This window comes from Zingiber officinale, chromosome 7A, assembly GCF_018446385.1.
Source record: "Zingiber officinale cultivar Zhangliang chromosome 7A, Zo_v1.1, whole genome shotgun sequence".
Lineage (NCBI taxonomy): Eukaryota > Viridiplantae > Streptophyta > Magnoliopsida > Zingiberales > Zingiberaceae > Zingiber > Zingiber officinale.
In genome coordinates, this window is record NC_055998.1 from 127,384,464 (window position 1) to 127,403,565 (window position 19,102).

General features: G+C 39.1%; 2 protein-coding genes across 2 annotated transcripts; both read left to right on the plus strand.

Moving 5' to 3' along the window:
* The first annotated feature begins 506 nt into the window (after positions 1-506).
* On the plus strand, positions 507-7,895 carry LOC122002461. The gene is made up of 9 exons (XM_042557639.1): positions 507-1,538; positions 3,834-3,963; positions 4,046-4,533; positions 4,626-4,706; positions 4,847-4,948; positions 6,331-6,444; positions 6,562-6,645; positions 6,831-6,902; positions 7,283-7,895. Exons 1-9 carry the CDS (start codon positions 1,209-1,211, stop codon positions 7,541-7,543), a joined length of 1,662 nt encoding a protein of 553 aa, XP_042413573.1. The 5' UTR covers positions 507-1,208; the 3' UTR covers positions 7,544-7,895.
* Positions 7,896-8,729: 834 nt separating this feature from the next.
* LOC122002462 lies at positions 8,730-10,656 on the plus strand. The gene has a single exon (XM_042557640.1). The coding sequence runs from the start codon at positions 8,929-8,931 to the stop codon at positions 10,087-10,089; it is 1,161 nt and encodes a 386-aa protein (XP_042413574.1). The 5' UTR covers positions 8,730-8,928; the 3' UTR covers positions 10,090-10,656.
* The last annotated feature ends 8,446 nt before the right edge of the window (positions 10,657-19,102 follow it).

Here is a 19,102-nt window from a genome sequence, read left to right on the forward strand (position 1 = left end):
ATCATTGGCATCATTAATGTAAAATATATAAAAATGATTAATGGCTTATCTTTGACCTTAATTATCATCCTAACCTTAAACAAACGCATGCCTAAGCACATGCCTAATTGATAATTACATTAGGTTATAAGTAGGTTAGTGCCTTTTCCTTGATCTGGTTCGGGTTCTGAGTGACCTACCCATGCGGTTGTTATAGCCGTTCACACCGTTACGTGATTGGTAATGTGGTGGGCCCGGTCAGTAACCATGCAGGTTGATCTGGTGGGTAATCTAAAATCGAGTAGGTGGTATATGTATCCGTTACATTAGAATGTAGAACTTTCAACTTAACCACTCAGGTTTAAAATATTACATTTTATACTCAATATTTCGCTGGGACGTTGGGGTAAATTTATATTTTATAAACATTAGAGCTTCATGTAATAAATGGAAAGATTTATGGGGCGAACTGAAGTTTTAATCATCTTCCTTCCTCTACACTTCTCGCTCTCTCTCTCACACACGCTCCCAGCTTTATAAACCCTCACCACGTTACCATCCTTGTTTCTCTCCAAGCTTCGATCTTTACCGTCGCTCTTCCCTCTTTTTGATTCGTCCATTTGGCCATCTTTATCTTTATCCCCTTCGCCATTGCTCTTCCTTCGCAACCCTCGGCTTTATCACGAGCTGCGCCTGACGCCGAAGGAAAAGCAGCGGAACCGGCAGGTAAAGCTAGGGCTGAGTTGATTCCCGTGTGTCATGCTGCGATTCTTCCTCTTTTTATAGCATTCGGGAGGAAGGACGTCGGATTTGTCTGTCAGTGGCCACCCAACGCCCATTGGTCGAGTTGGTTTGTTCGGATTTTGCTTCTTCCCTGGGAGGAAGCATCTCCAGGCGCGAGGAAGCTGATAAGGTTTACGCGGGATCAGCTGGTGGAACTGGAATGGGAAAATCGATTTTTTTTCCTCGCTTTGGCTGATTCCTGGATAGCAGCGGATGTTGAGCAGATATAGATTTAATGGAATCAATGAATATAAGATCTAGAGTAGATGTGATGGTTGCGGAAGGAGAATGTTGCTCATCGGAAGGTCAAGATTGTCGGGATCGTTAGCAACTAAGTGATTCAGATTGCAGAAGCCGCGCTGAGTTTTCTTTTTTTTGTGGGTTTTGTTATGTGATGCAGCTTTTGGCCTTTCCCCCCGAAGGGATGTGATCTGTGTCTTGTTATTATGGTCTCAATGGGAGGTATAGGCTTGTTCAAGCAAGGGTGGAGATGGGTTCAATCTCAGAAGCAGTTCTTTGGAGATGTCCGAGTTGCTGTGAACTGTACAAGAGAAAAATTTGTTCTCCTGATTGATTGCCATTGGCCATTGTTTTACATCTGGTGCACTACTGTCGGAAGATTTCTTTTGAGATTGCTATTGCAATGGAGTAATTGTGTCGTTGGAGGTTTGAGGTCCTTGTTTACCTTGGGTTCGACAGCTCTTTTTGTCATCATATGGAGTTGTTTCCTTTGCTCTACTTCCATGACTTCCCTCGTTTACGTGCTTCTAAGTCTGGTTTGTTCTCACAATCTGTATATATGTGCATATATTTTTCAGTTGCAAGACCTTTTTTTTTCTGTCATCTTCCTTTTCCAATTTATCTCTGAACTAAAAATCTAAAATGGTTGTATAACATGATTTATCTCTGTCTATTTGATTAGAATAAGTTTGATTACTTCTATTTCTCATCACAACTATTACTATTTTAGTGCATAGCTAAACTTTTCTACTCTGATGCTTTTTTTTTTTTTGGTGAGTCTTTATCCAGTTTACCTTAACAATGTCATTAGTAATTTCTTTGCATGCCAGATGCACACTGTCAAGTGGGTTTTTTTTTGACATGGCTCAGTGCCTTGGATCAATTTTATTAGTTTTATATTCTATTAGTTTGTCTTCCCTATTGGAAACTGTAGTATAGTTATAGTATGAATTGTAGTTTTTGATACGAGCAACTTTGTAATCTGGATTTGTACTTCGACTGTCTTTATGGTGGCCTGCTCATGTATATGACAGAAGAATAGACATGCATATTTATATACAGCAACCCTTGCTTGCTTGAGACTAAAATGTAGACAAAATAATATGCTTCTCATGAAGCCAGTTATTATGGGAAATATTTAATGAGCCATGCTTGGCTGAAGCTGCATTGATATGGTTGCTTGTCCTAATGTCCAACCCTCTTGCATGACTGTGATAAATGTAAGAACATGTAATTGCAAAAAGGTTTATTATGAATTTTGATGCCACCAGTATCAATGTTGGCTTACAGAGCATATGCAAACTTTGTATTGAATTTTTTGATCTTGTTCTTCTTGTTTTAAGATAGACATGTTAATGAACAAAAAGATACTTTGCTCCATATAAAGCCATCATGGTACTGATTCAAATGTCTGTCCTCTAAATCACTTAGGATTCATATCAATGGAAGATATATTATTCATGGATAAAAAATCTCATACAACTTCTTGATTATAGTTTATAAATAAAATATTGAGTGACTGAGTGAAAGATGTGGATCTTTTAGATCTGAGTCTCCTTAACAATATAGTATAACTTGACAGGTTCTTGTTTTCTTTGTTTTTTTCCCAATATATGCATGTAAACATTGCAAAATTAGAATGTACTTTGTTAAGGTTTTTTCATACCAACATTATTTCTTGTTTGCATACGTTGGATTCTTTGATCTCTGTCAGAACCAATTCTTATATCTAAATAAATTAATTGTGTTTGATTTACAATTCTGATTGTTTAGTGACTGGAAGATTAGGTATTTATGTGTAAAATTATGTTATGCATGAAACCACTCTTACAATCATTGCACTGCCACTTCTTATTGAGAATTCGAACTTTCTTTACTCGTCCCTTCTTATCAAATAGCTAGGCGCAAAGATGTTTGTTGAGCATTGATCTTCAAACTATTACCAGATGGAACCAGCATTTACCTATGGAAAATTTTGGCACAATTACTGGTTTTAGAGTTATACTGATCCTTCAAATTCTACTGAAAGTTACAATACCATAGTAAAAGCTTCAATCTGGTGCTTTTGTCCTTGTTCTTCATGCTGTAATAATGTTGACTTTGTTTCTGCTATTCTGTTGATTTCATTCTAGAGTTTCAATATTCTTGCATTTCGTTTTGAATTTCTTTAGGAGTTTCGGATGACTTGGAATTATTAAATCATAAAAGGAGAGATTGTGATATAATTTGGTCATAAAAAAATGGTCAGTTGAATTGTTTAGGGGGTTTTTTAGGTTTTGCACGATAACTTCCTGCTTATCTAGTACCAGACAAAGCTTAGAGTGTTCATTGTTAAAACATGATACACAAATTTATTGTACATTTATAAGAATTTCAAAGTTCAATATGTGAGGTAATTAGGTTAGCAGAAATAGAGGAAAAAAACAAAATATCAATCATAAAGAAATGTCATCACTTATATGTAAATTGTGAAAAAGGAGGCTAAGATGTCATGAAAACATCCAAAGAACTCAAACAAGTAGTAAGATTGGACAAGTTGGTTTACAGATATAGATTCTACCTACTTTCTTGATTAGAGCAAGGAAGCTTTGACTGAGAGAACTTGAAGGGATTTAAATCATCTAGCGATGAAAATGTTGCTTGACTGTGTTTACTGGTAGGAAAAACTGAGAAACATCATGCATTTGACTCTTGGAAGGTGTGACTTATTTATTGTCATGTTTATGGTGTTCATTCATAATTATTTTCACTCGAATTACAATATCTTGTCTCTAATAAGAGGAAAGCAATTAATCTGAATCGTAAATTTTATTGTGTATTTCTTGTACCAGGGATCTATAGCTACAGCTATTCATCGTTTGGGCTTCACACCTGGCCTTCTTATCGCTGGGTTTTATGGCATTGTACTTATTTGGTTATATGGATACTTTTGGATAACAGCATTTTTACTAATAGCTGGAGGTATGCAGATGCATTTTCCTATTTATAATTTTCAAATAACTCTTTTAATACTTCCAAGCTTACTGAGTTTGTTTGTTTGCAGGTTATATGTTCTCTCTTAACCATGCACGATTGTTGATTTTAATGGCAACTGTGTATGCTGTCCATTTTATCAATGCCCATGTTGGTTTGCACGGAGTTTTCCTGATACTTAACTTATCTTTTGTTTCTAATGGTATATTGACCAAGTTACTTCAAGGATACGAGAGTATCAATAGAGTCACACGTGTTCAAGAAGAAAAGGAACCTGAAAAGGTTTCAGAAGATGTTTCAGCTGACCAGGAATATGCTCCTCCAGCTAAAGAAGCTGAAGAAGTGCCATCTCTCAAATCATCTTGCACAATTCCTAAGGCATCAAATCTTTCGGATGCTCATAAGCATGCTTCTTCTAGCAAGTTTGCCATGAATGAATCAGCTTCATTAGTCGAAATGAAAAGGATAATGAATAGTTCCAATCATTATGAAGTTATGGGCCTACTTAAGTATGTGAATGCTGATCCAAAAATATTAAAGAAAGAATACCACAAAAAGGTGTGCAACTTGACCAGCAAAATGTTTCTTTAAGCCATCTGATTTGCAATAACTGTAAATTAACTTGTGTTCATGGTGTTCATGGTTGCTAGGGCTTGCTTGTCCATCCCGACAAGAATCCAAACCATACATTAGCTTGTGAATCATTTAAAAAGCTTCAGTGTGCATATGAGGTAAGTAATATCTAATAGCGTTTGTTTTGACTTGAAGCTCACATGCTGAAGAGAAACAATCACTCTTTTGGCCAGTATTAGCTGCTTTCTTTCTAAATGCTCAAGTATTATTTATGCAACTAATAAACATTATAGTTCAGGTTCTTTCAGATTTCATAAAAAGGAAAAACTATGATGAACAATTGAGGAAAGAAGAATCAGGGCGAGTGCTTCATAATTCTGGTACCTCTCATTCTCAGGAGGTATAGTTCAACATGATACATGTTTAAATAAAGATTCTATGTATGAATATGCTACTTTTCACCTCACATCCCATGGAATATCAAATTTTCTGTTTCTGCAAAAGTATTTATTATGTGACATATTTAATACATGATAGCCATTTTGTTTGTCAAGTTAGTTTCTCCCTGAGGTAGTCCACAATTTCTGCTGGTGCTATATTGTTTGTCAAGTAATATGCTTTAGTTGTAGATTAGGGTGGCGGTAAAGGAGTTGAGATGTCAACTAGATGGAGCCTGCAATGGGCTAGTTGTTTGGAGGAGCTACCAAAGTTTTTGGGGTCTGATCGAAGACCAATCTCTTAAGGACTTTCTTCTGAGGGAGTGCCAACGCACTTGAAGGGCAAACATCGTATTGCCATCCATGTCATACTCCTTCAAGACAAGAAGGCATCTTCATAACATAGCAGCTCCAGTCAATAAACACAGGTCATAAACTTGTAGCAAATATGAGAAGGTACATTTGTCAGAGAATAATTAAACTTGGCTTCTCTGATGCTGGACACCCACATGTTGTGCCCCAGTCTCACAGGGATATTGTCATAATCGATGATTTCCTGGTGTCACGGTAGTGATGGCTCACTGTAAAAGGAGTCAATCTCATGCTATAGAGAATGCTTCTTGGCATCACGGAATCCTTAAAGCTAAGGCATCTCTTTAACTCTCTAGTATCTAGTTCCCTCTTTACTCTCTGCCTTAGGATTGTAGAGTAACCTCTACTCTTTTTTTTTTTCCCTTTCACTGTGATAGAAGCGAGGACTGCAAGTCCCGATAGAGAAAATGACTAGGTAAATAGCTCTGGTCAAATGATTACAAATGCATTAAATAATGGAACAGTTGGTACACAGGGTGAGCACTTGAAATTTGTTAATCCGCCTAATGATTCTTTGTCAGCTGGTATGCAGCTCACCTACCAGGTGGTCTGGGTACGTTAAACCATACATTGAATTGGCCATGATGATGTTAAGTTGTCTGGTGTAGACAAAACGATAGTTTCTTATTGTGATGCATCTTTGTTGATGTGTCTTCAAACTGAATATAGGAAGAACATTTTGTTGAGTGAATATAATTTAATAATTCAAATATTTTGTGCCCATCAGGATTCTCTTAAATTTTGCATATAGCTCTATGAAGCATCCACTTGACTGAAAAGTGTAATCTACAGTACTGATTCTTAAAGTTTGTGTGCACATGAAGATTGAGTTTTATGGATGTTTTGATCTACTATATCATGCCTATCTCGTCCTTACTATTGATTAGTTTTCCACGTGCTTTCTGATTGTTCTACTACTTTTCGTTTTAGATTTGAAGAACTAAACTAAGATCCTGATTGCTTTCCATCACAGGATGGAGTTGAATACCACACTGAAGAATCTAGGCGTATCGAGTGCACCAAGTGTGGAAATTCTCACACATGGATATGCACTAGTAGAAGTAAAAGTAGGGCAAGGTGGTGTCAGGTGGAAGGCTAATCCCATAAGTATCGCATTGCTGTTGTTCTTGCTAATGCATGTCTTGATTTTGTAATGTGAGTTTTGTGATCTTTTCATCCTGTTTATGAAATATTCTCGTATCAGGGTTGTTCCCAGTATCATCAGGCCAAAGATGGTGATGGGTGGGTAGAAAGCGGCTGCTCTTCTGCAATCTTGACACCTAACAAGGTATTCTTCACGATCAATAACATCTACTGTCTTAGATTTCCCATATTTGTCTCTCTTTCTCAATCTCAATTTTCTTCTTGTTCCTGAGTCTTTATCCTGTTAATTTTTTTTTTCCCTCTGATGTCTAGAAGATAGTGGATCTATTGTTAAGCGAAAGTTTCTCAGTCTGTGTCTTGCTCTTTTAGGTGGAAATACCACGAGCTTTTGTATGTGCAGAAAGCAAAATCTTCGATGTTTCTGAATGGGCAATTTGCCAGGTCAGTAGTGTACAGTGTATGAATATATAATTACCTCGAGGCATCCCTTCTTTGATACATCTTATGAAGTTTAAAGATCTTATAGTATATTGTTTATGATGAGTTCATCCATTCCAAAATGGCTAGTCACTCAGAGGAGAGGACTCCCTTCGAGAATGAAGGACTACAATCTTTGTCCATTGGAGTCTTTCTTCAAGGATTCCTGATGTTATACATCAGTATCGGATAACTAGATTAGCGACGTTATGAATTAACTGCTTGCTGTTTATAATAAGTGAATCATACATCGGTATTCACTTAAACATGAATCATAAGTGAATTCCAAACTGCTGTTTATAATAATTTTTGTGTTCTTACTTTTGCAAATGTGTTGCATGAAGGGAATGGAATGCAAGGCGAACACTCATGGGCCAACCTTTCATGTGAACATGGTTGGCTTGGATAGGATGGAGCTGCGATCCAACCCGTCAAGATATCCGTGGGGACTGGACGCGGAGATGATTATTGAGGATGATGAGTTCGACTTGTGGCTTCAGCAGGCATTAGCATCTGGAATTTTCACTGAGAGTCCAAAGCGTCGAAAAAGCTGGCCATTCAAAATTAACCAGAAAGGCATCAGAGCATGGCGAAAATCGCCATAAACACTCATTCACTGACAAGACACTATACCGCATGCCCGGAAATAGAAGAAGCAAAAACTGATGGTATTCAACAGCTTACTGGCATCTGAACTTGGAGCAGAAATCCATGGTTGATCGATCCACACCTTTTGTTGAATTCACAAATAGTTTGTGTTGCTCGCGAGCATATGCTATGTAGAATATCATAATGGTGGGATGCTATGCAAGATTTATAAGAACAGATATTGCTAATCTGTAAATAGTTCTTAGGTTTGCATTTTTGAATCTGTAAGCCACTGATCATCTCTAACAGTTAAGCACCCGATCGAAAGCTACACCAACTTTGTAAAAAAAAAAACACTAGTAAAATTGATGTCAGTTTAGTTGTTGAATCAGGCTTGGCTTCTATGTTCTTTGGATGTAAAGGTTTAGAATATCATGAGTTATTCTTCTTAAATAAATCAATAATAAAAAGAATCTATATTAATTTTTTGTTGAATTAATATCATACTTCTTTTTCAGTTGCACATCATTCAAAATTACATTAAATTATATTTATTTAATTTCTTTTTATCAAGTTATACTCACATAATATTTTTTTTTTTTGATAGATATCTAAATATTACATTCAACCACCCCATTAAGTCCGTGAGGATATTTTGAATTATAAACATGAATTTTAATTTCTTGAATTCAAAAGTAATGAAAAATAGTGATAAAATACGTTCGTTTTCAGTATTTCCGTCAATCTATCTCAGGATTAATATGGATAAATCACGAACGATTATTAATTTTTAGAATAATGACTAACATATAATAAAAATATTTACTTTGATTTTATTAAAATTCGAATATCAGATATAGTAAAAAAAAGATGTTGGCTGTTCACCTAATTATATTAGGTATTTTTGTGATCTCCGCCGTCGTAGATCGGCTTCTCTATTCCCGGAGCGTACGGCGCGGTCGGCGACTGGACGCGACCATTGGCACGTGTCGGGTCGAGGGGCGGCTGTCGGCGGATGCCGGAAAATTGTCGGTCTTTCCTGGCATCCGCCGCCTGCGAGACCGTCCGTTGGATTCGATCGGGCGGCAGAAAGACAGCAAATTTGTGGCGGCGCGGGACTCGAGGAGGAAGGCTCATCAACGTCGTGCCTGCCAACGTACGGACAAAGCGAAAAAGCGAAAAAATAATTGAATTAAATAATTACATATATTTCAAATTATAAGGGTAAATTTAAGTCGCAGATAATTTATTGGGGCAAAATTAAAAAAGTATTTCTATATTTAATTATACGGATGGAACCACACGATCGAGGCTTCTCGTCTTCGTCTGCCGCCGCACCAGACAGCGCTTTAAATTCTTCGCAACGCCGCCGGAAACCCTCGCCGCCTTTGGATGCTCCACAATGGCCTCCACCTGCTTCAAGATCGCCGCTCCTGCCAAGAACTCTGCCTTCCAGGAATTCGCCCCTCCTCGCTCCGCCTTTGGGTGGCTCAGTCCCAGACTCTCCTTCAGCCGCAAAGACGCTGATCCATCTATCTCCGCCGATAATGTGGCGGTAAGCTCGGAATTAGCGCTTGATTTCGAGTTCCGTCTAGAGGATCCCGTCACGATGCTTCCCGCTGACGAGCTCTTCTCCGATGGGAAGCTAGTTCCCCTTCAGATCTCGGCGGTGCGGCCCCATGTCGAGTCGTTTGAGGCGATCCGATCTCCGGATGCGGAGCGGCCTCGTCGGGTGACTGATGTCCTTGGACCCGAGCTCTGTAGGCAGTCGCCTAAGGCGCCGAGGTGTTCGAGCCGGTGGAGGGAGCTATTTGGCCTCAAGAAGCCGAATAGCTCTATTGCGGACATTGAAAAAGCGGTGCCGGCGGACCCTTCTAGGAGTCTTAGCACCAGATCTCTCCTCCATCACCATCCGAAGCCTTCCGTGGTCGAATCCTCCATCTCCACACCGCTTCTCCGCGATTCGGACACGGAAACGGTCCCCATTTTCTCCCGCCGCTCACTCTCCTCGTCGTCCTCCTCCTCAGGAGCCGACCACGACGAGTTTCCTCGGCTCTCCCTCGACTTTGAAAAGCCAGTTCGCGGCCGGATTTCTCTAGCCAGGGCCACGCCCCGAGTGCGAGTCTGCCGGACAAGGAGCGCCAGCGTAGAAAAACACCATGCGGAAAGAACTCGCCGAAGTCCGATAAGGCGTCGGGCAGAGGAGGCACATCCGTCAATGGGAGTTTCGGTGGATAGCCCGCGGATGAATGCATCTGGGAAGGTAATCTTCCAGGGGCTGGAAAGGAGCTCGAGCAGCCCAGGTAACTTTCCCGCAGCCGGCGTCCGTGGTCATCACTTCCGGGCAAAGCCCTTCAGGGCGATGGAGAGGTCGTACTCGGTCAACGTCCAAGTCGCGCCTGTGCTCAACGTTATCCCGGTTGGCTCTCTCCGAGTCTGCTCGTCCAGGTCGGGTTCCTTCTTCGGCTTCGGGCAGCTCTTCACCCCCCACAGGAAAGCGAAGGACGTCTCCGCCTCGAGGTGGAATCCTCACAGCAGAAGCCATGCCATCGACAAAACCTGAACTGAACCGAACTCAAGATAACCAAAAGGAAACTTTTTTTTCTTTAAGCTAAAGAGTTGATTCTGCCTCAGTTGTTCAAATCTAGCCATGTATAACTTCAGATCTGCTGTTAATCCTTCAACTTAATCGTTCAAGTTTTGATCTTCGACCTAGTTCCGGTACGTTCTCCTCTTTGTGCAATTCTTTCAACATTTTTTTTACTAAGGCATACTTGTTGCTACTGTTTCCATGTGACGATGTTCATTGTCCAGATTGCCGTGCGGGCACACTACATTCCATGGTATATCTTTCCCCACATTGATCCCTAACTAGAAGATATTACTTTTTTTTTTTGTTGGAATAAATAGATGAGGTGCATGGATAGGCATTAAGAATTTGGAGCCAAAGTTATATTCATGCTGTAGTGGGTCTTGTTCTCAGTAGTTGGAGCACCTATAAGCAGGCTTTTCAGTGACAGACCTAACCTTGCTTCTAGGTGCAGAGATTCCCTTTTCCACTTATCTTATTTTTTCTTCACTTGGCCTCTTCCCCGGGAGAAATAGTAACAAGGAGGCAAAGTGATGCTACCATGAGCTAAGTAGTGTTCTAACGTCTTGTTATTTGAACTTGGACTGTCCCTTGGAATATTTAGAATTGCTCAGTTTTGGAGAACCGAGCTGTTGGAAACTTACACTTCCTATTCCCTATGATAGTTCTTATTCCATGTTCATCTTTTATGTCCCTTTATACCAAATACTAGGCACTTAATTCTTGTACTGTATTCGTATGCATTGAGAGGTCAAGACATTTTGAGCGGTATTTTTGGTTGAAGGTCTGAGCCACAACAGCTTTTCTAATACTTCGTGTTGAAGATGGGTGAAGTTCATTCAATTTTGAATTTCTAAGTCTTTTGATATAGAGAAACACTCTAAGTCTATCGGTATGATGAACGTCCTGGGCTTTTTCATGCTTCTCCATGTGGGACTGATGGTCATGAAGCTCCATCGTTTCAGAATATAGCTTCATGTTCATTTTGTCCCGAAGCTTAGTTTGGTTCATCTAGTTATGATGCCAAGTTGATGCTAAGTGGACGTCACTCACTACAAAAAAAATCATGCAAATAACAACGGAATCCTTGACTGAATATAAGTCAATCAGTAATTATCAACTGATTTTAATTCAGTTGGAACTTGGAAACATACCAATTGAATTTTATTCAGTTGGAGATTCCCGGCTGAATGATCATTTCAGTCGGTAATTATCGACTGAATTTAATTCAATCGACAATCTCCGACTGCAATTATTATTCAGTCGGCAAATCGGGTCCTTTGAGTTTACGGTTTTAGGGATTCACAGGTTTGTGGGTTTATAGTTTACCAACAGAATTTGAATTCCGTCGATAAATACCGACAGAATTTGACAGGTTTTGGGGATTATAATTTATCGACGGAATTCAAAGTTCGTCGGTAATTACCGATGGAATTTGAATTTCGTCGGTAAATGTGATTAGAAATTAGGGCACACGATCTCCCTCTCCTCTCTCCGCAAACTTTTTCGGCGATCTCCTCTCCTCTCGCGTCCTCGACAATCAGCAGCCTCGTGCCCTCTCCCGTTCTCGGCGATCGGCAACCAACGACTCAAGTATGCTCCTCTCCTCCTCCCTCGTCTCTTCCATTTCACACGCACGTCGGCTGTCGCAGGGCCTGTTCATGTTGGCCGCAGGGGGTTGCTCGCGGCCTGCTCACGGCTGGCCGTAGGGGCTTGCACGCGGCTGGCCGCAGGGGCTTGCTCGCGGTTGGCCGCAGGGGCCTGCTCGTGGCTGGCCGAAGGGGCCTGCTCGTGGCCTATGCCGGCTACCGCAGGAATCAACCCATGGCCACGACTGACCACCCACTCGATGGAGGCGCCTTGGACCCCTGTTGGAGGCGCTCTAGACCCTCGAAATCAGATTTTCAGAGGCTATTTAAAGGCCCATGGAATTAGGAATTCAATAACAACTCAAGCAATCAATTCTGTAGTACTTCCTAGCAACTAGTGAGCATTTTAAGTGTGTAAAAGGCTTCTTCGCCTTCAGCAAAGGAGTTTTCTTATTGCGCTTTTCTTACTGCCCTAGATTAACAACTCTCTTGGTTGTAACCAGGTTAAATTCTGTCTCCTTTTATTTCTGCTATTACTTTTATTATAGTTGCTTTACTTTTGAGTTGAAAGATCCGAGGAGGGTATCGTTTTAATTTTTTTTAGAAGCAATTCACCCCCTCTTGTCGGCCTCCGCTGCACCTACAATTAGTATCAGAGTTAGACCGCCTCAGAATGACTAACCGCCGACTGAAGCACAACGATCAAGACGATGGTCAGAGCAAATATTCATCCTCCAAAGTTCGACGGGGATTTCGCTACATGGAAGCGAAAAATGGAGGTATTTTTTAAAACTAAATTTGATATACTTTTAATAATGAAATATGTATATGCAACGCCGAAAGATAAAGAAGAAAACACGTGGAGCAAGAAGGAGCAAGCCGATTTTGTCACCAACAGAAAGGCTGAGTTCCACTTGCTCAACGTTCTGCCACCTCAGGAGGTAAATCGGATCGGAAGCTACGACTCTGCGAAAGATCTCTGGGAAAAATTCCTGGAGCTTCACGAAGGTACCACCGAAGTGAAGCGAGCGAGGCGCGACATTCTCCAGACCAGTTGATGAACCTCTAGATGAACCAAGGCGAGAAGGTACCGCAACTCCAAGCGAGGATTAAAGAACTGATCACGCAATTAAGCAACATTGGAGAAGAAGTAACGAACCGGGACTCGATCCGATACGCGCTCAACGCCTTCCCAAGAACTCAAGAATGGACATCCTTAGTAGATGCGTACTACATCTCTAAGGACTTCGAGGTAAGTACTCTAGAATAATTATTTTCAACTTTTGAACTTCACGAATCTCAAATTGCAGAGCCCATTAGAGTAGAAAAGACTAGTCAGAACATTGCTTTGAAGGCAAGAGCAAACGGTTCTGACTCCGAAGCCTCGATCAACGAAAACGAGGCTGCATTAATGGTAAGACAATTTATTAAGTTTTTTAAATCTAACAAATTTAGATCGCAGAAGCATGAGCGAAAAAGGAGAAAGATTCGTTGCTACAACTGCAACGAAGAAGGGCACATCAAGGATGATTGCCCGAAATTAAAGAGCAAGCAGAAAGAAAAGGTCAAGTACAAGACGCCAGAATCCTCCAGGCACAAGAACCTGAAGGTCACTTGGTCAGATTCGTCGTCTTCCGAATCAGACATCGAAGCCTTTTCGGGGTTAGCTCTACTAGCTAACCATTAGCTAGAAGAAGAGTCAAGCTCAGATATGAGCATCGATGAAGGGGGAGGAACATCAGAAGAGGAAAGCTGCAGTGAAGGGGGAGCCTCACCGAGTCAGGTAAGTCAGGTACGCAATCTAACCCCGACTCAGTCTTTTCGCTTTATGAAGTCTCTTTCTAAAGACTTATTCAAATTAGAAAAAGAAAATGCTGGATTAAAATTGAACCTAGCAAAAGCATGGTCGTTAGAAACGTATGATCATCTAAAATCAGAAAATGATAAATTAAAATTAGAAATTGAAAAATTGAAATCTGATGCATGTTTAAAAACAAATAAATTTCCAAACTCAAAATTAAAAATTTATGGAAAATTGAATTGGTACATTAGAAACCATCAGGGTCAACTTAAAAGAGTACCTAAGAACTATGTACCCCCGAAATTTTTGAATAACCCTGTAGGAAGGAACCTCTATTGGGTTCCAAAATCTGTGCTAAATTAATTTATTTAAAAGCTTACAGTAAGAAAATTAAACTTTGAATTTCTTTATGGAAGCTTTGTCAAAGGAAGTGGTTGTTGCTCCAATAACCAAGAAGGCCTAGTGCCTCGTCACAACCTGGAAGCTGAAATATCGAAATGAATATGTTTAATTAACTTTCTGATAAAAGCATTAAAATTAGAATTAAATAATGCTTTGAAAAGTTTTTAAACATTTCCTTAGAAATTCATTTTTATTATCTAGAAAAATGTCACTTGAAAATTTTGCTTAGAATTTTTTTTTTCAATTCTGAAAATCAATTTTTTGACTTAGAAATTATTTTGAAAAAAAAATCCAAACAAATCATTTTAGTTAGAATTCTTTTGTCACTTAGAAATTTTATTTAGAATTTTTTTTACTTAGAAATTCTTTTTTTTTATTTTCTATTTTTTTAAAAAAAATTCTATAAATTCAGTCTACTTAGACATTTTTCCATCTTAAATTAGAAATTTTTTCTAACTTAAATTTTTTTTTCTGCTACCCCGTTTTTGCTGTAATCAAAGGGGGAGAGGAAGGTACAAGTTTAAGAAGTACATGTTTAGGGGGAGAGAGTTCTTTTTAAAAACAAAAAATTTAATTAAAAATATTTTTTCTGATTAACTCTTACTTTAGTAGTTGCAATTTAATTTATTGCAAACTAATGCTTAATATGTTAGTTTGGTAATTTTCTTTTAAAATTACTTTTCTGTCTATTTTAACCCTAACTTAAACTTGGGTTGATGCACATCAAAAAGGGGGAGATTATTGGTCCCCGTAGGTGTTTTGATGTGATCAACCAAGTTGGTTAGGTCCTGCTTTGTTTGATCCCTATGTCTGAGTGTGCAGGAGCTTAGGAGCGCAGGAAGTCGAGCGGAAGACGCAGCTAGCGAGAAGGACGACACGGGAAGGGAGCCGATAGGCTCGGTGCGTCCGAAGGACGAGAGAGCTGCGGAAGAGTACTCCGGTGGACGAGAAGAATGTGCGCGGCGTTCGAGGGACGAGAAGCCGGACGAAAGCTTGCTCGAGGAGAAGGCCGGAAATTGGGTTCGGGTGAGCCCTATTTCTGTTGGCCGGAATCACCCAAAATAACGAGACTTCGGAAGACGAAGCAAAGAAGCAACCAAGTTGGAAAAGCTGCCAGCCAACTTGGAGGCACCTCCATCTGGCTTGGAGGCGCCTCCGGCTTGAGGGCGCCTTCAACCCCTGTTGAAGGCGCCTCGGACTTAACAGATTTGAACGTTAAGCTTTTGGATAAAGTTTTATCCACCCACTCGATGGAGGTGCCTTGGACTCCTGTTAGAGGCACCCTGGACCCTCGAGATCAGATTTCCAGAGGTTATTTAAAGGCCCCTGGAACTAGGAATTCAATAACAACTCAAGCAATCAATTTTGTAGTACTTCCTAGCAACTAGTGAGCATTTTAAGTGTGTAAAAGGCTTCTCCGCCTTCAGCAAAGGAGTTTTCTTACTGCCCTGGATTAACAATCCTCTTGGTTGTAACCAGGTTAAATTCTGTCTCCTTTTATTTCTGTTATTACTTTTATTATAGTTGCTTTACTTTTGAGTTGAAAGATCCGAGGAGGGTATCGTTTTAATTTTTTTCAGAAACAATTCATCCCCCTCTTGCCGGCCTCCACTACACCTACAATATCAACACTTGAATATCAGCAACTATATGAAATGTTAAAGGCTAGTAAAAGAGAAGTGTGGAAGACATTCCTTTTAGTCATTCTCAACTATTAACTACTGCAAAGTTATTGAATATGAAAGCAGAACATCATTTTTCTGAAAGATGTTACAATGACATATGTTAATTGATGTCAAAGTTGCTCCCTGCTGATAACATAATGACTGATAGCTTCTATGAAACAAAGAAATTGATCAGAAGTTTAGGTTTGCCTGTAGAAAAGATTGATTGTTGTATAGATAATTGAATGATATTTTGGAATGAAGATAGCGATTTAAACGAATGCAAAATCTGTACTCACCTTCGTTTTAAGCATCGTACTCGCATACCAAGGAGAAGAAGAAAAATATTACTTGGAAAGTAATATATTATTTTCTGTTAACTGCTAGACTTCAACGCTTATATGCATCTGCCACTACAGCTTGCCACATGATGTGACATCATGAGCATGAGCATGAGCACGAAGGAGGTATAATATGTCATCCCTATGATTCTCTTGCATGAAAACATCTTGATACTGTATTTCCCTCCTTTGCAATGGAATCATGTAATGTGAGATTGAGACTTTCTACAGATGGATTTCAACTATTTGGTCAGTCGGGATAGCAATATTCATCTTGGCCAGTCATATTAACACCGTACAATTTATCGTCATGAATGTGCATGAAAGATGAATTTATGTTCCTTACCATACTTATTCCTAGTCCAACCAATCCCAAAGATAAGATAGATATTTTCTTGTAACATCTGATTATCAAGCTGAATGAATTATGAAATGTAGGATCAGTGACTTATGATATTGCAAGTAAAATTAATTTTACATTGCATGTTGCCTTATTATGAACGATCAATGATTTTTCAGCATACTCATTGTTGTCGGGATGGAGCACAGCTGGTAAATTAGCATGCCCACATTGCATGACAGAGTCCGATGCATTTTCATTACCTTGCAATGGAAAGTATCTTGATTTGACAATCATCGTAAAATTTTATTAGTTGATCACCCATTTAGGCAAAATAAGAAAAATTTTCTAAAGAATGTTGTAGTCAGAAAACCTCCCCCAATAGTCCATGTTTCAAGTGAAGAAATCAATGAACAAATATATAGTTATGGATTTCTCTCAGTATTTCAGCCTAATTCTGATGAGATAAATAAATATCTTGTTAGGATGTGCAAGTGTGATTGGAAGGAGCATTTTCTGGGAGCTGCCTTATTAGAAGTATCTACTCATTCGACATAATATAGATGTGATGCATGTTGAGAAAAATTTCTTTAATAATATCTTCAACACTGTGATGAATATGCCTAGAAGAACTAAGGACACTGTAAAATCACATGAGAAATTAAAATAACTAGTAAATATACCAGAGTTGCATCAGAATGAAGCAACCAATAAGTTTCCAAAAGCTTGTTATACATTGGACAAAAATAGTAAACAAGATTTATGTAGTTGGTTAAAAGAAATCAAATTCCCAGATGGATATGCTTTGAATATGGCTCAATATGAACAAGTTAAAGATGTTTAGAATGAAGAATCATGACTGCCATGTGTTCATGCAAAGACTTATTCCAATAGTTTTTCATGATTTACTTCCCAATAATGTTTGGCAAGCACTTACGGAGTTGAGTCTATTTTTCAAAGATTTGACAGCGAGATGTAATTTGACGGTCGATATGCTTTGGCTAGGAGCAGACATTCCTCTTATACTTTGTAAGCTGGAGTGCATATTTCCACCTAGTTTTTTTGATTCAATGGAACATCTACGAAGAGAAGAAGATCTAGTGAATGAAGCCTCGTTCAACCATAGATATGCCAAACACCATCACTGCTCAAAACCATGATGCATTTCAGAATGACGAAGTATAGAGACATTCAGTTGATTCACAATTCGAATCTACATCATAATTACTTATAGATGTTACTGTCACTTACGAGGAGATAGATGATTGAGAGACATCCAGCAGTTAGGGATGGCAATGGGGCGGGTCTGGGGCGGGTTTGACCAATCCCAAGACCCGCCCCGCCAATCAAAATTTAGACCCGGACCCGGACCCGCCCCGCCTATTTTTTAGACCCGCCCCGCCCCGACCCACCCGCAAAACCCAACGGGTCTAACCCGTTGGACCCGCCAACCCACCATACATCACAAAAAAAAATAATAATACATATTTAAAGGAAGAACAATTAGAAACCAAAACAAACAAACAAAAATATTCATTACAATACTCAAGTTTGCAACCAAAAATAAAAAAAAATCTATTGGGCAATGTCTGAGTGGTCAGCAATATGCTCCTCATGGTCATCTTCTTCTTCCTCGTCAAGCATGGTTGGACAATTTGATAAATCACTGGCAGTTGAAGTACCTACAAGAATAAATAAAAAAACGGTATAAATTTTGTTATACATAATATTATAAAATATAATAAAAAATAGTACTTTTCATATCATTCCACAACCAACGACGAGCACACATCAATGCCTCCAAAGTATCTGGATGAAGCCTACTACGATGAGGACTGACCAATCTTCCACTATCACTAAAAGCAGACTCAGATGCAACTGTTGAAACAGGGATGGCTAAAATATCTCTTGCCATTTTTAGTAAGTTAGGATATTTAACTCCATTTGTCTTCCACCAACTTAGGATGTCAAAATTTTCAGCTCTTGGCAAAACACTTTCTCCTAAATATGTATCCAACTCCGAAGTTTTGGAAACCAAAGTAATAGGATCTGAACTAGCCACAAATTGGTCATACTTATGTGAAGTGGCACTCACACGACCAGAAGCACAAGATGATGACATATTTCCCACAGCCACTGAACTTCTTGCACTCAAGCTATTTTCCCTAGTTTCAGTCCTTGATTGGTAATCCAATAATAAATCATAACAATTTTGACGAATCTCATCTACCTTAAATTGTGATCTTTCACCATAGATCTGTGAAAAGTAAAATTCAACCAATTTCATTTTGTACCTAGGATCTAGAACAGCAGCAACCCGCATCATAATATGGCAAGAATCCCAATATTTTTCATACTTTCCTAACATCTTTTCTGTCATACATTGGATCATGATCTTTGGACTATTCATCCACTCATCTAATTGTAATTTGATATCACATATATTTGGAAAATAAAAATTAGACGTGGGGTAAAGTGTACCAGAGAACATCTCAGTCACCTCATAAAATATTTTCAACTTATCGCAAATTTCAATTGCATGCTCCCAATCTTCATCGGTTGGAACATTCTTATACTGTTTCTCTCGACATTTAAGTCGTGGAAACACATCTCGATAAATTATTGCAGTTTCTAACATCAAAAAAGTAGAATTCCATCGAGTTTTGCAATCGAGAGATAATTTTTTAGTACAATCAATTTGCAATTGACGCACAGTATCTTCAAACTTTTCTACTCTTGAAGGTGAAGCAGTCCAAAATATGATACTATCCCGTATTTTCTCAATTCCATCACTTATAATTTCCAATCCATCTTTGACAATCAAGTTCAAGATATGAGCACAACAACGC